This window comes from Pseudophryne corroboree, chromosome 10 (assembly GCF_028390025.1).
Source record: "Pseudophryne corroboree isolate aPseCor3 chromosome 10, aPseCor3.hap2, whole genome shotgun sequence".
NCBI lineage: Eukaryota > Metazoa > Chordata > Amphibia > Anura > Myobatrachidae > Pseudophryne > Pseudophryne corroboree.
Window position 1 is genome coordinate 16,777,078 of NC_086453.1, and position 19,929 is coordinate 16,797,006.

General features: G+C 45.9%; 1 protein-coding gene across 1 annotated transcript; it reads left to right on the top strand.

Annotated features, from left to right (window-relative positions):
* Positions 1–4,031: 4,031 nt before the first annotated feature.
* Positions 4,032–19,287, top strand: CASP9 (caspase 9). The gene is made up of 9 exons (XM_063942169.1): positions 4,032–4,262; positions 9,778–9,985; positions 10,493–10,533; positions 13,035–13,211; positions 13,292–13,381; positions 15,639–15,786; positions 17,044–17,223; positions 17,343–17,452; positions 17,841–19,287. The coding sequence occupies exons 1-9, from the start codon at positions 4,131–4,133 to the stop codon at positions 17,931–17,933; spliced, it is 1,179 nt and encodes a 392-aa protein (XP_063798239.1). The 5' UTR covers positions 4,032–4,130; the 3' UTR covers positions 17,934–19,287.
* Positions 19,288–19,929: the final 642 nt, after the last annotated feature.

The following is a 19,929-nucleotide window of genomic DNA, read 5'->3' on the forward strand; positions in this document are numbered from 1 at the left end:
CTGTGGGCATTATTACTATTGTGTGACCACGCCCCCCTTTTTGAGACCACACCCCCTTTTTGCAGTGCGCGCGGGCACCGTGGGGTGAGTTCCACCACCTCTCTAGGACCACTTTAAGCACTGTATATATTGCCATATTCCAGCACTCACCCTGTATGGATTGTAAGTGTAGAAGGACTCTGGTGCCCTCAGAATCATAGTGCTACATGAGCACTGTTGCTTGCATAAAAACCACACCACTGCGGCACTCAGATGTAAAAAAGACATAAGGCAGGTCTTCTGGTCAACGTTTTAACCTGACGAAAATGTGGTAACATTGAAACGTTGACCAGAAGACCTGCCTTATGTCTTTTTTACATCTGAGTGCCGCAGCAGTGTGATTTTATTCAATATATATATATATATATATATATATATATATATTATGACAAGAACACTGGGATAGTGTTTGAAGGCAGGTATGTTTGTCCCAGGTTCTTGTCTTACATGTTTTAGAAAGTGCTAACTTCTAGGAAAAATGCTTTTGGTTTTGTCAGAACCTTTTCAGTTTGCTGTAAAAGCTGGGTATAGGCTCTAAGAGAGAGATAAGGAGAGTTCTAGACATTGGGCCCAGTTCGGGTCTTTGGCCTCACAGAGGGCTAATCAGGGTTTCAGCTGTGTAAGAGTGTTATAGGGCTGCTAGTCTGATTAGTATGGGCAGACTGCCTGGGAAGGCTGCAGGATCTGTGTGAAAGAAACACGCTTTCTGATACAAGTGAGCTATACAGTATTTACGGGAGAACTCTGTATTTTTGTTTAGTGACAGTTAGGAATATCTTGTGTTTAGTTAGTGCCGGACAGGCAAGGTATTTTCTTTTAGTGTTTTGTTTTATTTTTCTGTTTCAATAAAACTGGCCGGGGTCAGTTGTACCAGAAACTGGACTTGTGTTGTTCCTCAGCTGCTGCGTGCTGCCATATTCCCCAGGAAGAGGCGCCTTGCACCCCTACAGTGTTACAATATATATATATATATATATATATATATATATATATTAGGGTGCCATAGATTCCATGGGGTCTGTGGCATCAGACGTCTTACAGATGTACTTATAAGTGGACATAGTAATGATGCTCATGCACCCAGATAATAAAACGTGTCCGGCACACATGCTACATGTCATTAATATGGCCGGACATCTCCAGATGTATTTCAAAAGGAAAATAAAATAAAGTTTGAAAGAATAAAGGAAGTGATGCTACAGGGAAGCAAGATAACAGCGATGTTACATTTTTAGTGTCACCATGTGCAGAACTAGCTGCAGACTGGTTTAATGGGGTATGTACTAAGACGGCGAGGTGGGTGTGAAGCAGTGGGTGCACTTGCTCACCTAAAGGAGTAATTCTGCAAAAGATCCATAACAAATGTTATTCCTGACGATTAGGTACAGCCAGTTACCAAGTATAGGGGCAGATTCAATTGACGGTCAGGAAATGAGAAAAGCCCGGCAGCGTGGGATTTTTCCCATAGCTGCGGGGTTCTGATATTCAATTAGAGGACTGGAAATAAGAAATCGCTGTGTCTTTTTTCACGCACCTCCAGTGCAAGTCTGATTTTTCCCTAAAATCATTAATTTTATGAGAAATCACTGGGACTTGCTCTGGCACCCCGGCGGCACCCCCTCCTGAGGACTAATTATGCAACTAGAAGTTTCCAATTAGCTTAATTAGTCTGTGAATTGTAAACTGCAGGTATCGGGAGCGTGCATACCGTGGTAATGCAAAATTGGGCGCTAGGTACGCATTTTTTACCTCACTAAATCTCGCGCCCAACTGAATATCACCCGTAGACTAATGCTGGGTACATACTTGTAGATATATCTGCAGATCAACTGCACACCCACCAACATTTTACACATAACAATCGCTACTTTCAATGGAAATTCGGAGAGTCAAATATCGGTACAGACCATAAAGAAAAGGTCCTGTAGCTGCCACAAATGTCCAGCTGGAGGCTATGCAGTTGATCTGCAGATATATTATGGACGGATCGGGCAGTGTGTTGGGCATACACACTGCCCAATCTGTCAGGACTGACGACACGAACTGGGTGGGCATTTACAAGTGCCCGCCCAGTTCAGCTGTCAGTCACCGCCGGCTAGTGCAGTATGTGTATGGGCAGTCTGCTGACCGCCCGTACACACACACACCCATATATATCAGTAGATCAATTGATCATTGGCAAGTGTGTATGCACCATAACAATGATAAATTGCATCATACCCTCCAACATTTTACACATGAAAACCAGTACAAATTAGGGATGGCCATCGACCATCGATGATTCAAAATTATCAATGGTCGATGTGGAATATTTTTCCATCGATGGGGAGAACCAGATGGTTTCCAGCCATCCAGGGCCGTTTCCGGGGCTTCTTGCGCCCCGGGCGGCATTAGGGGGCGTGGCTTCACAAAGGGGGCGTGGTCAGTTACGCCCCCCCGTACTGTGGGGGTAATTCCAAGTTGATCGCAGCAGGACATTTTTTAGCAGTTGGGAAAACCATGTGCACTGCAGGGGAGGCAGATATAACATGTGCAGAGAGAGAGAGAAAGAGATTTGGGTGTGGTGAGTTAAATCTGCAATCTAATTTGCAGTGTAAAAATAAAGCAGCCAGTATTTACCCTGCACAGAAACAAAATAACCCACCCAAATCTAACTCTCTCTGCACATGTTATATCTGCCCCCCCTGCAGTGCACATGGTTTTGCCCAACTGCTAACAAAATTCCTGCTGCGATCAACTTGGAATTACCCCCTGTAGTAGGACATGCGGTGCGCAATGACGTCATCACGCACCGCACAGCAAAGGTCCTCTCCACGAAGGAAAACTAGACGCTAAGCGCCTAGTTCCCTTCGTGGAGAGGACCTTTGCTGTGCGATGCGCGATGACGTCAACGCGCACTGCACATCATTACAGTAAAGGTCTTCTCCTTCGCAGCGGGACAGCGGACAGCAGGCAGCGGGGGGCACAGCAGCAGTGGTTCTTGCCATGGTGTGTGTGGCATACTTGCCTACCCTCCCTGAATGGCCGGGAGGCTCCCGAAAATCGGGTGACCCTCCTGGCCCTCCGGAAAGGTGTGCAAGCCTCCCGCTCTCCCCCTCGGCCGCCCGCAGCAGAGAACGTGCGGGCGGCCCGAGGGGGTCCGATGACGCGATTCGCGCTGAATCGCATCATCGTAGCTCCGCCCTCCGCTCAGCATAGCGGGGGGCGGAGTCACGATGACGCGAACACGAAGCCACGCCCCCAAACCGCCCATTCTACTGCCAGCTACGCCTCCGAACCGGCTCTCCTGCTGCCGGCCACGCCCCCCATACACCTACAACGCAGCCTCCTCCCGGAGGAGGAGGCAGCAAAGTAGCTAAGTATGGTGTGTGGTGCCCTCCGGATGGCGCCGGCGCCCCGGTCAAAAGTCCTGCTTGCCCGTGGCAAGATCCGCTACTGCCACCATCGATGGTTCACTGCTACTGAATATATTATTTTTTAATCTGTTAGCCCGCCCCCTGACACTCATAAAGCCACACCGCGGGCTCTGATTGGCCCGCATTTCATTATACATAAATGTAGGGGTGAACATCCATGGGTAAAACCATTGATGGATCCCTTCCAGATGGTTTTACACCATCGTGGTTATCAATGGTACCATCTAAGGCGACCATAACCTAGCGATGGCCACCCCCAGTACAAATTAAGGAAGGGGTGTGGTTACGGGTAAATGGGATTGGGCGGTCACGCCCTCTTTCCCATACTTTTAATTTGGAGAGTCAAAAATCGCTACAAAGCCCTTTTTTTTGCAGGTATAGACCATAAAAAAGGTTCTGTACCTGCTAAGAAAGTGCAGTTGGGGGGTATGTTGCATTGGGAAGTAGGAATGGAAAAGTCTCTTTGGGTGTACAGACATGGCCGCCAGCGCCTCACAGCACGGAGTACACAGATGGCGGCCGGTCCGCGCAGGCGCCGTAGCGGTGTTGCGCAGGCGCTGTAGGTGTAGGGTGCCGCGCAGGCGCAGTGGGAGCGCCCCGCCGTGTTGCCGGAAGTAAGCGGTGACACTGGGGCAGTCGGTGTGAATAACAGACTCTGGCGTCGGTGTGAGGAGGATGGAGGAGCGGCACCGGCAGATTCTGCGGCGGAACCGGATGGCGCTGGTCACCTCCATGCAGGTGGCCGATATTTGGGACCCTCTGGTGGAGAAGGGGGTGTTCAGCAATGACATGGTGGAGGAGATCCAGGTGAGCGGCCGTATGGGGCAGAGACTGGGGGCATTACTGAGAGGAGGGGTAACAGTGGTATTACAGTGATCAGAGAGGAGGGGTAACAGGGGTATTACAGTGATCAGAGAGGAGGGGTAACAGTGGTATTACAGTGATCAGAGAGGAGGGGTAACGGGTATTACAGTGATGAGAGAGGAGGGGTAACAGTGGTATTACAGTGAGTGGAGAGGAGGGGTAACAGTGGTATTACAGTGATCAGAGAGGAGGGGTAACAGGGGTATTACAGTGATGAGAGAGGAGGGGTAACAGTGGTATTACAGTGATCAGAGAGGAGGGGGTAACAGTGGTATTACAGTGATCAGAGAGGAGGGGTAACGGGTATTACAGTGATCAGAGAGGAGGGGTAACAGTGGTATTACAGTGATCAGAGAGGAGGGGTAACAGGGGTATTACAGTGAGCAGAGAGGAGGGGTAACGGGTATTACAGTGATCAGAGAGGAGGGGTAACAGTGGTATTACAGTGAGCAGAGAGGAGGGGTAACAGTGGTATTACAGTGAGTGGAGAGGAGGGGTAACAGTGGTATTACAGTGAGCAGAGAGGAGGGGTAACAGTGGTATTACAGTGAGTGGAGAGGAGGGGTAACAGTGGTATTACAGTGAGCAGATAGTTGGTAACAGTGGTATTACAGTGAGTGGAGGGGTAACAGTTGTATTACAGTGATCAGAGAGGAGGGGTAACAGTGGTATTACAGTGAGCAGAGAGGAGGGGGTAACAGTGGTATTACAGTGAGCAGAGAGGAGGGGGTAACAGTGGTATTACAGTGAGCAGAGAGGAGGGGGTAACAGTGGTATTACAGTGAGCAGAGAGGAGGGGTAACAGTGGTATTACAGTGAGTGGAGAGGAGGGGGTAACAGTGGTATTACAGTGAGCAGAGAGGAGGGGGTAACAGTGGTATTACAGTGAGCAGAGAGGAGGGGGTAACAGTGGTATTACAGTGAGCAGAGAGGAGGGGGTAACAGTGGTATTACAGTGAGTGGAGAGGAGGGGTAACAGTGGTATTACAGTGAGCAGATAGTTGGTAACAGTGGTATTACAGTGAGTGGAGGGGTAACAGTTGTATTACAGTGATCAGAGAGGAGGGGTAACAGTGGTATTACAGTGAGCAGAGAGGAGGGGGTAACAGTGGTATTACAGTGAGCAGAGAGGAGGGGGTAACAGTGGTATTACAGTGAGCAGAGAGGAGGGGTAACAGTGGTATTACAGTGAGCAGAGAGGAGGGGGTAACAGTGGTATTGCAGTGAGTGGAGAGGAGGGGGTAACAGTGGTATTGCAGTGAGTGGAGAGGAGGGGTAACAGGGGTATTACAGTGATCAGAGAGGAGGGGTAACAGTGGTATTACAGTGATCAGAGAGGAGGGGTAACGGGTATTACAGTGATGAGAGAGGAGGGGTAACAGTGGTATTACAGTGAGTGGAGAGGAGGGGTAACAGTGGTATTACAGTGATCAGAGAGGAGGGGTAACAGGGGTATTACAGTGATGAGAGAGGAGGGGTAACAGTGGTATTACAGTGATCAGAGAGGAGGGGGTAACAGTGGTATTACAGTGATCAGAGAGGAGGGGTAACGGGTATTACAGTGATCAGAGAGGAGGGGTAACAGTGGTATTACAGTGATCAGAGAGGAGGGGTAACAGGGGTATTACAGTGAGCAGAGAGGAGGGGTAACGGGTATTACAGTGATCAGAGAGGAGGGGTAACAGTGGTATTACAGTGAGCAGAGAGGAGGGGTAACAGTGGTATTACAGTGAGTGGAGAGGAGGGGTAACAGTGGTATTACAGTGAGCAGAGAGGAGGGGTAACAGTGGTATTACAGTGAGTGGAGAGGAGGGGTAACAGTGGTATTACAGTGAGCAGATAGTTGGTAACAGTGGTATTACAGTGAGTGGAGGGGTAACAGTTGTATTACAGTGATCAGAGAGGAGGGGTAACAGTGGTATTACAGTGAGCAGAGAGGAGGGGGTAACAGTGGTATTACAGTGAGCAGAGAGGAGGGGGTAACAGTGGTATTACAGTGAGCAGAGAGGAGGGGGTAACAGTGGTATTACAGTGAGCAGAGAGGAGGGGTAACAGTGGTATTACAGTGAGTGGAGAGGAGGGGGTAACAGTGGTATTACAGTGAGCAGAGAGGAGGGGGTAACAGTGGTATTACAGTGAGCAGAGAGGAGGGGGTAACAGTGGTATTACAGTGAGCAGAGAGGAGGGGGTAACAGTGGTATTACAGTGAGTGGAGAGGAGGGGTAACAGTGGTATTACAGTGATCAGAGAGGAGGGGTAACAGTGGTATTACAGTGAGTGGAGAGGAGGGGTAACAGTGGTATTACAGTGAGCAGATAGTTGGTAACAGTGGTATTACAGTGAGTGGAGGGGTAACAGTTGTATTACAGTGATCAGAGAGGAGGGGTAACAGTGGTATTACAGTGAGCAGAGAGGAGGGGGTAACAGTGGTATTACAGTGAGCAGAGAGGAGGGGGTAACAGTGGTATTACAGTGAGCAGAGAGGAGGGGTAACAGTGGTATTACAGTGAGCAGAGAGGAGGGGGTAACAGTGGTATTGCAGTGAGTGGAGAGGAGGGGGTAACAGTGGTATTGCAGTGAGCAGAGAGGAGGGGGTAACAGTGGTATTACAGTGAGCAGAGAGGAGGGGGTAACAGTGGTATTACAGTGAGCAGATAGTTGGTAACGGTAGTAGTATTACAGTGAGCAGAGAGGAGGGGGTAACAGTGGTATTATAGTGAGCGGATTACTGGAGCCATGGAATATCTGTACACGAAGCATACTTATCCCGTCAGCCTATTATAGGATCAGTCCCATATACACCCCTGTACAACAGCTAAAGAGATTCTCTCCTGTTCTTGCTGCATATCCATCCCAGCATTACAGTTCCAGACACAGCTACATACAGTATACCCCAGAGCACTGCATACAGTATACCCCAGAGCACTGCATACAGTATACCCCAGAGCACTGCATACAGTATACCCCAGAGCACTGCATACAGTAACATGCATAGGATTCTTATTTATTGCTCCTATGTGTGAATTTTGTTGTACCCATAACATCCAGTCGCTGAGCTGTGCGCGCAGTCCAGAAGATGCGTGTGACATCATCGCTAGTCTGTGTTCACTTTATAACATAATGTGAGTATTGCTCACATTAAAAAGTAGGTAACATAGAAACATAGAATTTGACGGCAGATAAGAACCACTTGGCCCATCTAGTCTGCCCCTTTTTTTTTTTTTTATCCTTTAGGTAATCTCAACCCTTTTTGAACCTTAATTCTTTGTAAGGATATTCATATGCCTGTCCCAAACATGTTTAAATTGCTCTACAGTCTTAGCCACTACCACCTCTGATGGGAGGCTATTCCACTTATCCACTACCCTTTCTGTGAAGTAATTTTTCCTTAAATTTCCGCTGAACCTCCCCCCTCCAGTCTCAGTGTATGTCCTCGAGTTCTAATATTTCTCTTCCTTTGAAGAATGTTTCCCTCCTGAACTTTAAGACCCTTGATATATTTGAAAGTTTCTATCATGTCCCCCCTTTCCCTTCTCTCCTCCAAACTATACATATTAAGATCTTTTAGCCTTTCCGGGTAAGTTTTGTGATGTAGGCCATGCACCATTTTATTTTCCCTTCTTTGTACACTCTCTAATGTATTTATATCCTTCTGGAGATATGGTCTCCAGAACTGGACACAATATTCCAGATGGGGCCGCACCAATGACCTATACAGTGGTATTATTACTTCTTTTTTCCTGCTACTGACTCCTCTCCCTATGCAACCAAGCATCTGACTTGCCTTTCTCATTGCTTTGTTGCATTGCTTTCCTGTTTTCAAGTCACTTGAAATAGTGACTCCTCAATCCCTTTCCTCCTCAGTAGTTTCCATTATAGTACCCTTGATACTATATTTAGCCTTTGGGTTTTTGAGACCCAAGTGCATGATTTTGCATTTTTTAGCATTAAACTGTAGTTGCCACGTTCTTGACCATTTCTCAAGCCTACCTAGGTCATCAATCATTTGTTTTACCCCTCCCGGTGTGTCTACCCTGTTGCATATCTTTGTATCATCTGCAAAAAGGCATACCTTCCCTTCAATACCATCTGCAATGTCACCAACAAAGATATTAAAGAGAACTGGACCAAGTACAGATCCCTGGGGTACTCCACTGGTAACATTTCCCTCCATAGATTGCACTCCATTAACTACAACTGTCTGTTTCCTATCCTGCAACCAGGCTCTTATCCATTTAACTGTTTTATAATCCACCCCCAGGCTTTCAAGTTTATTTAGCAGTCTGCGATGTGGGACAGTGTCAAATGCCTTACTAAAGTCTAGATATGCTACATCTACAGCTCCCCCTTGATCTATTATTTTCGTCACAGAGTCAAAAAAGTCAATAAGATTTGTTTGGCATGATCTACCACCAGTAAATCCATGCTGTTTTGGATTCTGTAAGTGGTTTGATTTAAGATATTCCACAACTCTTTCTTTTAATAGTTTTTCCATTACTTTCCCCACTACTGATGTAAGGCTTACTGGTCTGTAGTTACTTTGCTTCTTCCTTGCTTCCACTTTTGTGCAGTGGAACTACATTTGCTCTTTTCTAGTCCTCTGGAATAGCACCTGTATTTAGTGACTGGTTAAATAATTCTGTTAAAGGTGTAACCAGCACATCTTTTAGCTCTTTGAGTATCCTTGGGTGTATCCCATCTGGTCCCATTGATTTATCCACTTTTAGTTTTGAAAGTTCTGTTAGGACCTTCTCTGTAAATGTACTTTCATCTACCTTATTTTTATGAATGTCCTTGCAACATAACTGTGGCCCCATCCCTTCTTCTGTAGTAAATACTGAGCAAAAATAATTATTTAGGTGATCTGCTATTGCCTTGTCACCCTCCACCAAATGCTCACTCTCTGTCTTAAGTCTTATTATTCCTCCATTTGATTTTCTCCTTTCACTTATATACTTAAAAAAAAAGTTTTGCCCCCTTTATCTACTGACTGGGCCATTTTCTCCTCAGCTTCTGCCTTTGCACGTCTGATCACTTTCTTAGCATCCTTCCGTCTGTCCAGATACACCTCTTTGTCGTTATTATTTTGAGTCTGTTTGTATTTCCTAAAAGCCATCTATTTTGCTTTCACACTAGTTGATACTTCTTTTGTGAACCACACTGGCTTCCTTTTCCTGGTGCTTTTCCTAACCCTTTTGATACAAAGATCAGTTGCACTTAGTATTGCACTTTTCAGTTTTTTCCACCTCTCCTGCACTCCTTCCAAGTTCCACCAGTCTGCCAATGAATCACTTAAACATATCCCCATTTTTGCAAAATCAGCATTTCTAAAATCCAACACAGGTAGGTATATGTGTTCCGTTGTACCACCCGCAACATATACGGGAGATCAGCTACATCTAATTGTCACTATGTGTGTGACTCGCGGAGCCACTAACTGGTATTGCTGTTCTTACAGAGCGCTGGGACACGAAGGGACCAAGCTAGGAAGTTACTGGTTGAATTGGAGACCCGGGGCAGTCAGGCTTACCCCCTGTTCCTGCTGTGTCTCAGGGACGCCGGGCAGCACAGCCTAGCAGACCTCCTACAGGAGAATGGAGGTAGCTGTGACGTAAAGCCCGCCCAAATGACACCAACTCCAGTACCAAGGCTCCCGGTGCAGAAACGTAAGCTTAAACCGGAACACGGGGAAGTCAGGGGGCTCATTTAATATTGGGTGTACATTGGTTTCCTTCTACTTCCATTAGGACACATTACCATTCTGCGCTTGCATACCTAATATGAGTGCGCATTTTATCCCCGGTTTGGAATAAATTACTCAATTTGTATTTAAAAACATTTTTATATTTAAAAATGCAATTTTTGTAATTTATTAATGACTCAAGACTATATTCTCCCTTGTGCCTGTGACTTATCTTTAACTTATACTGTGTACAGTGTGTATAATGCAAACGCTACTGTGCGTGAGCGGGACACATCTTTAGGTGCATCCCACTGAATATATACACGGTATGTCTATTTATTTTGCATGCATCCCCATCTGAGTGACCCCAGAATGTGTTTCTTAGTCTTGTCATGTGGTGAAATAATTCGGTCTGTTGTTCAGTTGTATGATATTTGTGATTCCGTCGTAGCAGAATAATCTATACATATTTCATTTTGCTTTTCCTCAGGCTTTGTCGACCAGACGCCTAAAGTTTTGGACACAGAAACGGTTTGTACTGTTTGTGCATTGCTTCCTATATGTAAGCCGCATTACTACTTATAACATTAAAGGGGTTTTTATTATACCCCGTTCACATTGCCATTGCCAGGTCACACCGGGAGTCGAGAACGAGTCCTTCTGTGACTCAGCAAAATACTGTGTTGATACCGGGTTTTTGGTGCAGTGTGAACGGGGTTAAAGTTTCTCTTGACTGATTGTGATAGGCCAGGTAGATATTTGAAAAAGAGATGGAGCATTACAGGACAGCGAGTGATTGGACGCGAGTCACAGAAGGTGAAACATGATTGGTCCTGTACCATCACTTGTCCGCCTTCATGGCCAAGAGCCCCTCCTCCACTTCATGAACTGATCGCAGGGTATTAGCGCTTGCTGTGATTATACAGCCCTCTAACGCACAGTGCTAAACGTATTTTCATGATAAGCCCCATTTATAATAGATTAACATTTGTCTTTTATCTTTTAGCAATAAATCATTTTGTCTGCAGTCATAGAAGTTATGGAACAGGGTTTATTTGGTCCAGGGCTCACAAATGGGGAAGTAGTAACAAAAAACTCAGTTTGAACCACCCCTAACATAGACTTAAAAATGTCCTTTATTGCGCAGTCGTGTTCCCTGGCAGTATTTGTTCCAATAATCCCTTCATTGATGATAAAAATGTCTGATATTAGTTGGCTAATGCTGGCATTATCCAGATTTTAGAGTTTAAGGGATTTATATGTCTATTAGAAGTCTACACCAGAGTTCAGCAGACAGCACTGTCAGATGAGTACAGAATTCAACTGGATGACGAGATGCGTTTCCAGGCTAGCAATTCAGTATCGGTGGAATGATTTACACAAAACCCATTTGATAAGTGGTATATTAGCGTGAACTGTACAGTTTTGCCTCTGCTTTATTGTATGCAGTGGTCACTGGTTGCTGCCATATTTCTGTGGACACGCGCATCCAATTCTCAAACCATTATGCCCATGTTTAATATTTTTCTGATCAATAGTGAGGATAGTTAACATCACCCTATGTCAGTGATTTTCAACCTTTTTTTACTCGCGGCACACCGAACAATATTTTAAAATTGCTAAGGCACACCATCAGTTCCCCACAGAAAAAAAACAAAACACACACATTGGCCCTCACAGTAAAAAAAACAACACCTGTACATTGGCATACACAGAAAAAACAATCACATTGCTCCCCACATAAATCCTATTGCTCCACACATAAATCAATCATCAATCATATTTCTCTCCACATAAATACTATTGATCCTCACATGAATTATTCACATTATCCCCCCATACATCCATAAATTCTTATTCTTCCCACATAAATCCTATTGCTCCCCACAGGAGAAATAAAATAACAAATATTATTATCAGCTGTCCTCCTCCCTGTCCCTCAGTGGCGGGGGTTGTTCATAGTGGAGTGCTGTGAATACTGAGCACCATTTTCAAGGCATAGGTCAAGGCCGGAGCACGACTGATCCTCTAAGAAGAGCCCGGGCCAACAGTTAACTCTGAAGGTGCAGGAAGCGGCTCTGGCTCCGCAGCACACCTTGCAACTGGTTGCGGCACACTAGTGTGCCACGGCACACTGGTTGAAAAAGCCTGCCCTATGTGTTCATTTCACATACATGAGTATATGTGTGTGTGTGTGTGTGTGTGTGTGTGTGTATGTATATATATATATATATAATACTTTTAATAATGTCTTGGCCTGTCCACAGCTAGAATACATAGGGGGTCATTCCGCGTTGATCGCTCGCTAGCTGTTTTTAGCAGCCATGCAAACATGTAGTTGCCGCCATGCGGAAGTGTATTTTTGCTTTGCAAGTGTGCGATCGCATGTGCAGCCGACCTCTGCAAAAACTGTTTGTGCAGTTTCTGAGTAGGTCTGGACTTACTGAGCCGCTGCGATCACTTCAGCCTATTCCTGTCCCGGAAATGGACATCAGACACCCGCCCTGCAAACGCTTGGACACGCCTGCGTTTTTCCAACCACTCCCAGAAAACGGTCAGTTGCCACCCAAAAACGCCTTCTTCCTGTCAGTCTTTTGCGATCGGCTGTGCAAATGGATTCTTCGTTAAATCCATCGCTCAGCAATGATCCGCTTTTGTACCTGTATGACACGCCTGCGCATTGCGGTGCATGCGCAGTAGTGACCTGATTGCTGCGCTGCAAAAATCTGCAGCGTGCGATCCGGTCGGAATGACCCCCATATTGAGTAATAATTTCTGATGTGGACTGACCTAGATGGTGCAGGATGCATTGTAAGCGTCCCTCCCTGGCGCGCGTTTCGCTTAAACTGTTTTGCCAAGTTAGCAAAGTAGTAATTTGACTACTTTAATTCTATCTGTCACACATCATATGAAATGGCAATATTACCATGATAGTTTGTATTGCATGGTCCAGCGTGTGCACCCAGTATAAGTGCTTGGCGACTCTTTTAATGAAAGGCCTGTCTGTAAATGCCATGACCGTCATTTCCTAGGATTACCCAATGAACTTCGACCCCTGCGGATACTGCCTCATAATCAATAACGTGGAGTTCCTGAAATCCTCCAACTTGTCAGACAGAACCGGCTCAAACATCGACCGGGAGAAACTTGAAAGCCGGATGCGGTCGTTCCATTTCGAGGTTGTGGTGAAGAGTAACCTGAAGGGGGCGGTCAGTATGTTCCCTTGGCGATAAGTGACTCTGGATGTGCGGTTTGGTGTCTATATAACGCTCATTATGTATGTTGGCAGGAAATTCACAAGGAGCTGCAGGACCTGGCAGCCAAAGACCACAGTAAGCGGGATTGCTGTCTGGTGGTGATCTTGTCCCATGGCTGCGAGGTGAGGAAGCTTCCATTCTAATATGGCGCATTTAAAGTGTAATAGTTCCTGAGAGGGTAAAAGGATAAAAGACCATCGCACCCGTCCGTTTTCATCACACTGTCCTGTAGAATAAATGTTAATATGGTTATTTGGTTTAGAACTGCCCTCGTTCCACCGGATTACAGTTTCAGAAATCGGAGTATATGTGTTGGGTAGGTCCCCCCACCCCCTATCATTTGCTACCTGCAAGGAACACCATTATAACTGTGCGTCATCTACCCTCCAGTCCCTTAGTCATCAAAAATAATGAACTTCTTTGGACACCTAGGGGTCGATTCAATTCACTGACAGTTGAATAGCGCCGGGAGTTAACTCCCGTCGCTATTCAACTCAGCTCAAGTTAAGTCGGCAAATGCCCGTTTTCGCGGACTTAACAGGTTGAATTGTCAGGAGAACGGGCATTCTCCGACTTAACTTCCTGCCGCAATGCTGATTCCTGACAGAATCAGCCTCGCGCCGGCCGCGTGGCAGCACTTTTGTCGGATTTCTTCTCTCATCCCCCGGGGGAGAGAGAAGAATTCCCGACAATTGTGGGTCACTTGTCGCTGTATTGAATAGCGCCGGGAGCTAATTCCCTGCACTATTCAACTGTCAGTGAATTGAATCGACCCCCTAGAGAAGAAACATTTATTGAATCTTTATAGATTCATTTTAATTGTTGTTTATATAGTGCCACCATGTTGTTCAGCACTTAACACAGAATCTTTAATCTTTCCCTGCCCTATTGGAGATTGCAGTGTAAATTTCCTCCCCTAGACCAGTGTCCGATTTGTCACAGGCCAACTAACCTACCAGTATGTTTTGTAGTGGAGGCACCCAAGCAAACACATGAGAACATACAAACTCCACACATACAGCACCTTTTTTGGCATAGAAACTGAGAACCTAAGTTCTGTGCTGCATATATGCGGTCAACATCCCGGCGATCATGTGACCACAACACAAAGTACTAATAATCTCTCCTTTTTATTTTAAGTGTTTCATATATTGTAACTCTTTGAAGACAGAGGGTTACATTGGCGGGCCATATCTGTCCCACAGAGCTAGTTGGAGGCAGCGGACTCTCCCATTACAGCGATAAGCAACATATTGTTACAGTAACTTTATTTTAGTGATTACAAGTTTCACACCTGAGGATACGACAGATGATTAGTGTCGTACTGAGAGATTTCTGTAACCGCCTGTCAGGTTGTAAGTGTCATTACCGACCTCTGGGGGTCATTCCGATCCGTTCGCACGCAGCGGTTTATCCTGTGCGAACGGGTGCGGAATGTGCATGTGCGGCGGCCGCAGTGCGCGTGCGCGACGTGGGTTACGTCGCGTCTAAAGAAGAAAGTGGTCACAGGACGGACTGCAAGGAAGATTGACAGGAAGAAGGCGTTCCAGGGTGGATCCGGTCTATTGGAGAGCGTTTTCGGGGAGTGGTAAGTAAAACGTAGGCGTGTCCAGGAGAACGGAGGGCAGAGGAGTCACGTCAAAGCCGAGCCCATCATCGCTGGATCCATTGCACTGGGTAAGTATGTCCAGGGCTAGTCTTCTTTTGCTTTAAATTTTTTTCGTTTAGCAGGGCTGCACAAGCGATCGCAGCCCAGCTAGGCTAAAATACACTCCCCCATAGGCGTGAACTCCCCCATAGTTGCTGGCTGCGATCAACTCTGAATGAACATCTCTGTCCCTTTCTGAGCGGTTTCTAGAAATGCATCCGTGTCGGCATGTCCTAACTTAAAACATGTGCAAAGCACGGCCAGAATCTAATTGGGCTGCAGAGCTGACGCTTTCATTCTTATTTTACTAACAGTCTAGTTAAAAACCTGCTGATGGCGTAATGCTGTCACACCCACATGACTTGTGTCCGGCGCCCGCTGCGTTCTTCCCATAATGGGTGAGCTGTGATAAGAGATAAATATGTCAGTGGAGACTGGAGCCATTGCATAGACTTATTATACATAACAGTGGATGAGCACAATCGGGGATTTAGTTCTGCTGGAACACACAGGAGGATATTCATTTTGCCGCAGTTATCTATAATGTTTGAGGATAATTTTGAATACATGAGATACGCTGGTTCTTATCTGACAGTCCAGCCCTGCGTACAGCTGTGGATCAGGGGACAATGATAAAGAGATTGAAGGATCACGGATAACTTTAATGTTCCAGTATTAATGGTAACATTGAACAGCCCTGTAAATAGTGGAACAATGTTTTTCCTTGCTAGACGCGGCACACGCAGTTTCCAGGCGGGGTTTACGGGACTGACGGGGTCCGGATCCCTGTGGAGCGAATTGTGGACTATTTCAACGGCTCCAATTGCCCCAGCCTGCGAGGGAAGCCGAAGCTGTTCTTCATCCAAGCCTGCGGTGGAGGTACTGACATGCAGCTTGCAGGGTGATAGAGACAGCCAATGCTTAGAAGACTGCCTCCCCCCCACCATACACGTATAAACTCTTTGAAAGTCCTATATACTGTAATACTTGCCTCTACTCTTACTATTGGCCCTCATTCCGAGTTGTTCGCTCACAAGCTGCTTTTAGCAGCTTTGCACACGCTAAGCCGCCGCCTACTGGGAGTGAATCTTAGCTTAGCAAAATTGCGAACGAAATATTCGCAATATTGCGAAAAGACTTCTCTGTGCAGTTTCTGAGTAGCTCGAGACTTACTCTTCCAGTGCGATCAGTTCAGAGCTTCTCGTTCCTGGTTTGACGTCACAAACACACCCAGCGTTCGCCCAGACACTACTCCATTTCTCCAGCCACTCCCGCGTTTTTCCCAGAAACTGTAGCGTTTTTTCACACACACCCATAAAACGGCCAGTTTCCGCCCAGAAACACCCACTTCCTGTCAATCACATTACGATCACCAGAACGAAGAAAAAACCTCGTAATGCCGTGAGTAAAATACCTAACTGCATAGAAAATTTACTTGGCGCAGTCGCAGTGCGAACATTGCGCATGCGCAGTTAGCGGAAAATCGCTACGATGCGAAGAAAATTACAGAGCGAACAACTCTGAATGACCACCATTGTTCATTGTGTTACCCAGAAGTCATTGCACAAAAGCTTTTGACGATCGTCAATTTAAAGGGCAATTAAAGCTTAAACACTTAGATGGTTCTTAATAAAACATAAAGGTAAAACTGACGTCACACAGCACCTGTGTAAAAATGCTAAGTGCACAATAGTAAAGGGTGAAATGCGTGGGAATCTGATACAAGACAAAATGCTCAAATGATAAAGCAAAGCTTCCCAGTTATTCGTACTGCAACATCATATAGCCTCTGTTGTGCATTGAGTCCACCCCTCAGCCTTGGAGAGTGCAGGGATGTCATTCAGATTTCAGGGTTTGCTCTGTCCCAACCTTGCTAACATCCGTTATTTCAGGGATCATAGAGTAGTTTAAGAAAACGCAGCGTTGATATTTAAAATTGGCAGCTGTGGATGATCAGTCACAAGTCATAATCAAGGAATTGGTCCCTCTGCTGTAGATAGCTGGTCCCGGGGGCCACAGCTGCTGCAGACTGAGGCACACATTAGTCAGTTTTACAGGAAACGGTAGTGCAGCGTTAAGGCAGTAGGACGCTCGGCTACAGACATGTGGATGAGACTAGTAATTGTCTCTTTGCAGATCAGAAGGACAGAGGTTTTTCTGTGGACTCAGGGGAGCCACCCAGCAAATATGATGCGGAGTCCGTACAATCTGACGCCACCGCAGTCCGTCCGGACGAGGAGGACACTGATGAAACCGACGCTGTGGTTAGTCTGCCTACGTCCAGCGACATCCTGGTGTCATACTCAACGTTTCCAGGTAAGAGTCGCACATCATGAAAGTCTTTTACAGACCTCTGCAATGCTTTGTATGGAAGCTCGGTGAAGTAGGCTGAGGGCTGGAGGTGCTTTCTGTAAAGTGATCTGTTTCTATGTCAGGTTTTGTATCCTGGAGGGATAAAGTAAGTGGAACGTGGTATGTAGAAGTTTTGGACAAAGTCCTAGAAGAATATGCTGGATCCTTAGAATTACAGGCGATGCTGGTGATGGTGAGTCTCTTACTTCTGTTACGTCTTTACATAGATATGTTTTCCTCCTTTGCTGTAAATTGTATCCGACCTTCCTGGGAGCGTCCAGTGCAGGCAGCCATGCTTTGGGCTGGACCAATGGTCATCCAAGACCATGACTACATGAGAATGCAGATTAGTAATTCCCCAGGAATCAGAGACCGTGCCGGCAGTGATCTCCCAGGTAAGTAAATGGGCAGCATTCTCAGAAATATTTCTGCAGCCCATACAAAGTTGCCGCCAGGCGTTTGTCAGTGTAAAAGGCCCTAAGACGATGTTATGGAAGTATTGATCCATTTCATGTAGCCTACTGTCTCCTTTGTTCTCCTGTTGATAAAACGCTGTATCTTTTGTTTTATTGGTTATCCAGGTGGCGAACAGAGTATCTTCAAAAGGATCGTACAAGCAGATCCCCGGGTACTTTAATTTCCTCCGCAAAAGTTTTTACTTTAAGACGTGTTGAACAGTGGTGTTTCCGGGGGAAGACTGCAGTCCCAGTGACTAACTGCAGGCGTGGGGGCTGCACTCCCTCTGACTAACTGCAGGTGGTTATCTCCCACCTGCGGACTGAGCGACAGAATTTGCACTGATCGGGAACCTGCAGCCGTATCTGGACTCACACCGCTGCTGGTGGCTACACAACCTCCTGAGCTCCGGTCAGCGGCCATATTCTTTCACATGAGATGTGTCTTTTATAATGCAAAAATACAAATCCTTCTAGGACTCAGCGTTTCATATGCCATGATTGTACAGTAATTTTTAGTGCAGGTTACAAGATGAAAGTATGTATAACGGTTGCTACAGGCGACAATACTTTTATAATGCAGTTACCTGCACTCAGCTTCCATACACCCCGAGCCCCCCAAATTGATTGTTGAATTTTTATTGAGGGATTATGTCTAATGCTCATGTGCCAGAAGCCAGATTTTAATCAGGGATATTGGATAAGAAAACGACTCGTGTGCCAGGAAATGCTCCCTGATTCCACATGGACACGAGGATGTTGTGACTTTTACCCGCAGCGTCCACTGCGCAGTCCGGCTGTACCACTGGGATTTACGGATAAATTACAGTCAAACTGATAGTCTTATAAAGAAGAATGAAGACAAAGTGTACAGTATATATGTGCCAATGTTTCTTGTTATGTGCGAGCAGTAATTAATTTACACCTTCCTACTTCAGTCAATCAGTTCCTGCAATAATGGAGTACATGCTAGGCTTCAATCAAAAAGTTTACTGATGATTTAAAGGGCCATTAAACCTAACGGTTTGTCCATCGTGAATGGGTATCTCATAACGTATACATATGTGAAAGTCGTAATACAGTGACTGAGTTATTTATATTCATGAGCAATTGTTCTCTGTTATCAACCACTTCCTGCGCCATAGACTGCTCTTTGTCCTCTGTCTGGCTCTTGGCGGATAGGAGAAAAAAATCGTCTACAGCTGCAAAGTCTTCTAAAATATCTTTGTGTTTTACATTTATTTTATTACATAATGTAGAGTTATAAGTACATTAAATGTCCCTGCCGGTATACTTTACTAGGTGCAAGATACGCCTCCTAACAGGCTATTGGGGGAATTCAATTGCCCGTGGTAATTTACCAATACCGGTACATATCAGGTTGTTGGGGTTTTTTTTTTTTTGAACCTGCTGAGGTACCAAAAAAAAAAAACCTGAAAAGCGCCCTGTTTTCCTGATTGCAGCCGCAAAAACACATAGGTCCAAGAACTTATCACGGATCCTACGTGTTTTTGCCCGAAAACATATAATTGTTCAGGGAGTAAAACGGGCTCTAATTGGATTGCCCGGGGGGGGGGGAGGGGGGGGGGGGGTTGGGGGGGGGGATTGCAGTAAAGCCCCCCCTTCTTTTTTTTTTTTTTAATTGCCTGAAAAATGACCGGGGCTTATTGAAATCCCCCCTATACGCGGCTTTGTGCTAATCTGCATTGGCCGTACTTTCCCCTTACTGGAGTCTTCCTACGTGCTCCCTCCTATCCCCGTTCCTCCTCTGTAGTTATAGATGCAGTGTGAATGCGTTTGACACTGCATTCTTGTATTTGCGCATGCTTATTTTGGGCGCAGTGCGACTTCACAAAATGCTGCGCAAATGGGCCCGTGTCCTATTCTGCAATACTCGCCTTGCTTCAGTTTGACTCTGAATGAATCTTGGCCTTACAGAAAGCTATGGCTTAACTCTTGTTTGGATTTTTGGTGAATCGGTCATTAGACTATAAGGTGACACTGAGATGAAATTGATTTATTAAAGCACTTCTGTTGAGAAAATTATACAGTAATAAATGGGTTATTAAAGGAAAGGTATATAGGCCCTCATTCAGTCACAACAGCAAAGCTGCGTTTATGCAGATCGGCTGATTATCGCATCCCGTCATGATCCGATCGCACTGTGATTGACAGGGTCGGGTGTCTGGGGTGCAGCGAAGCGGAATCAGGGGGG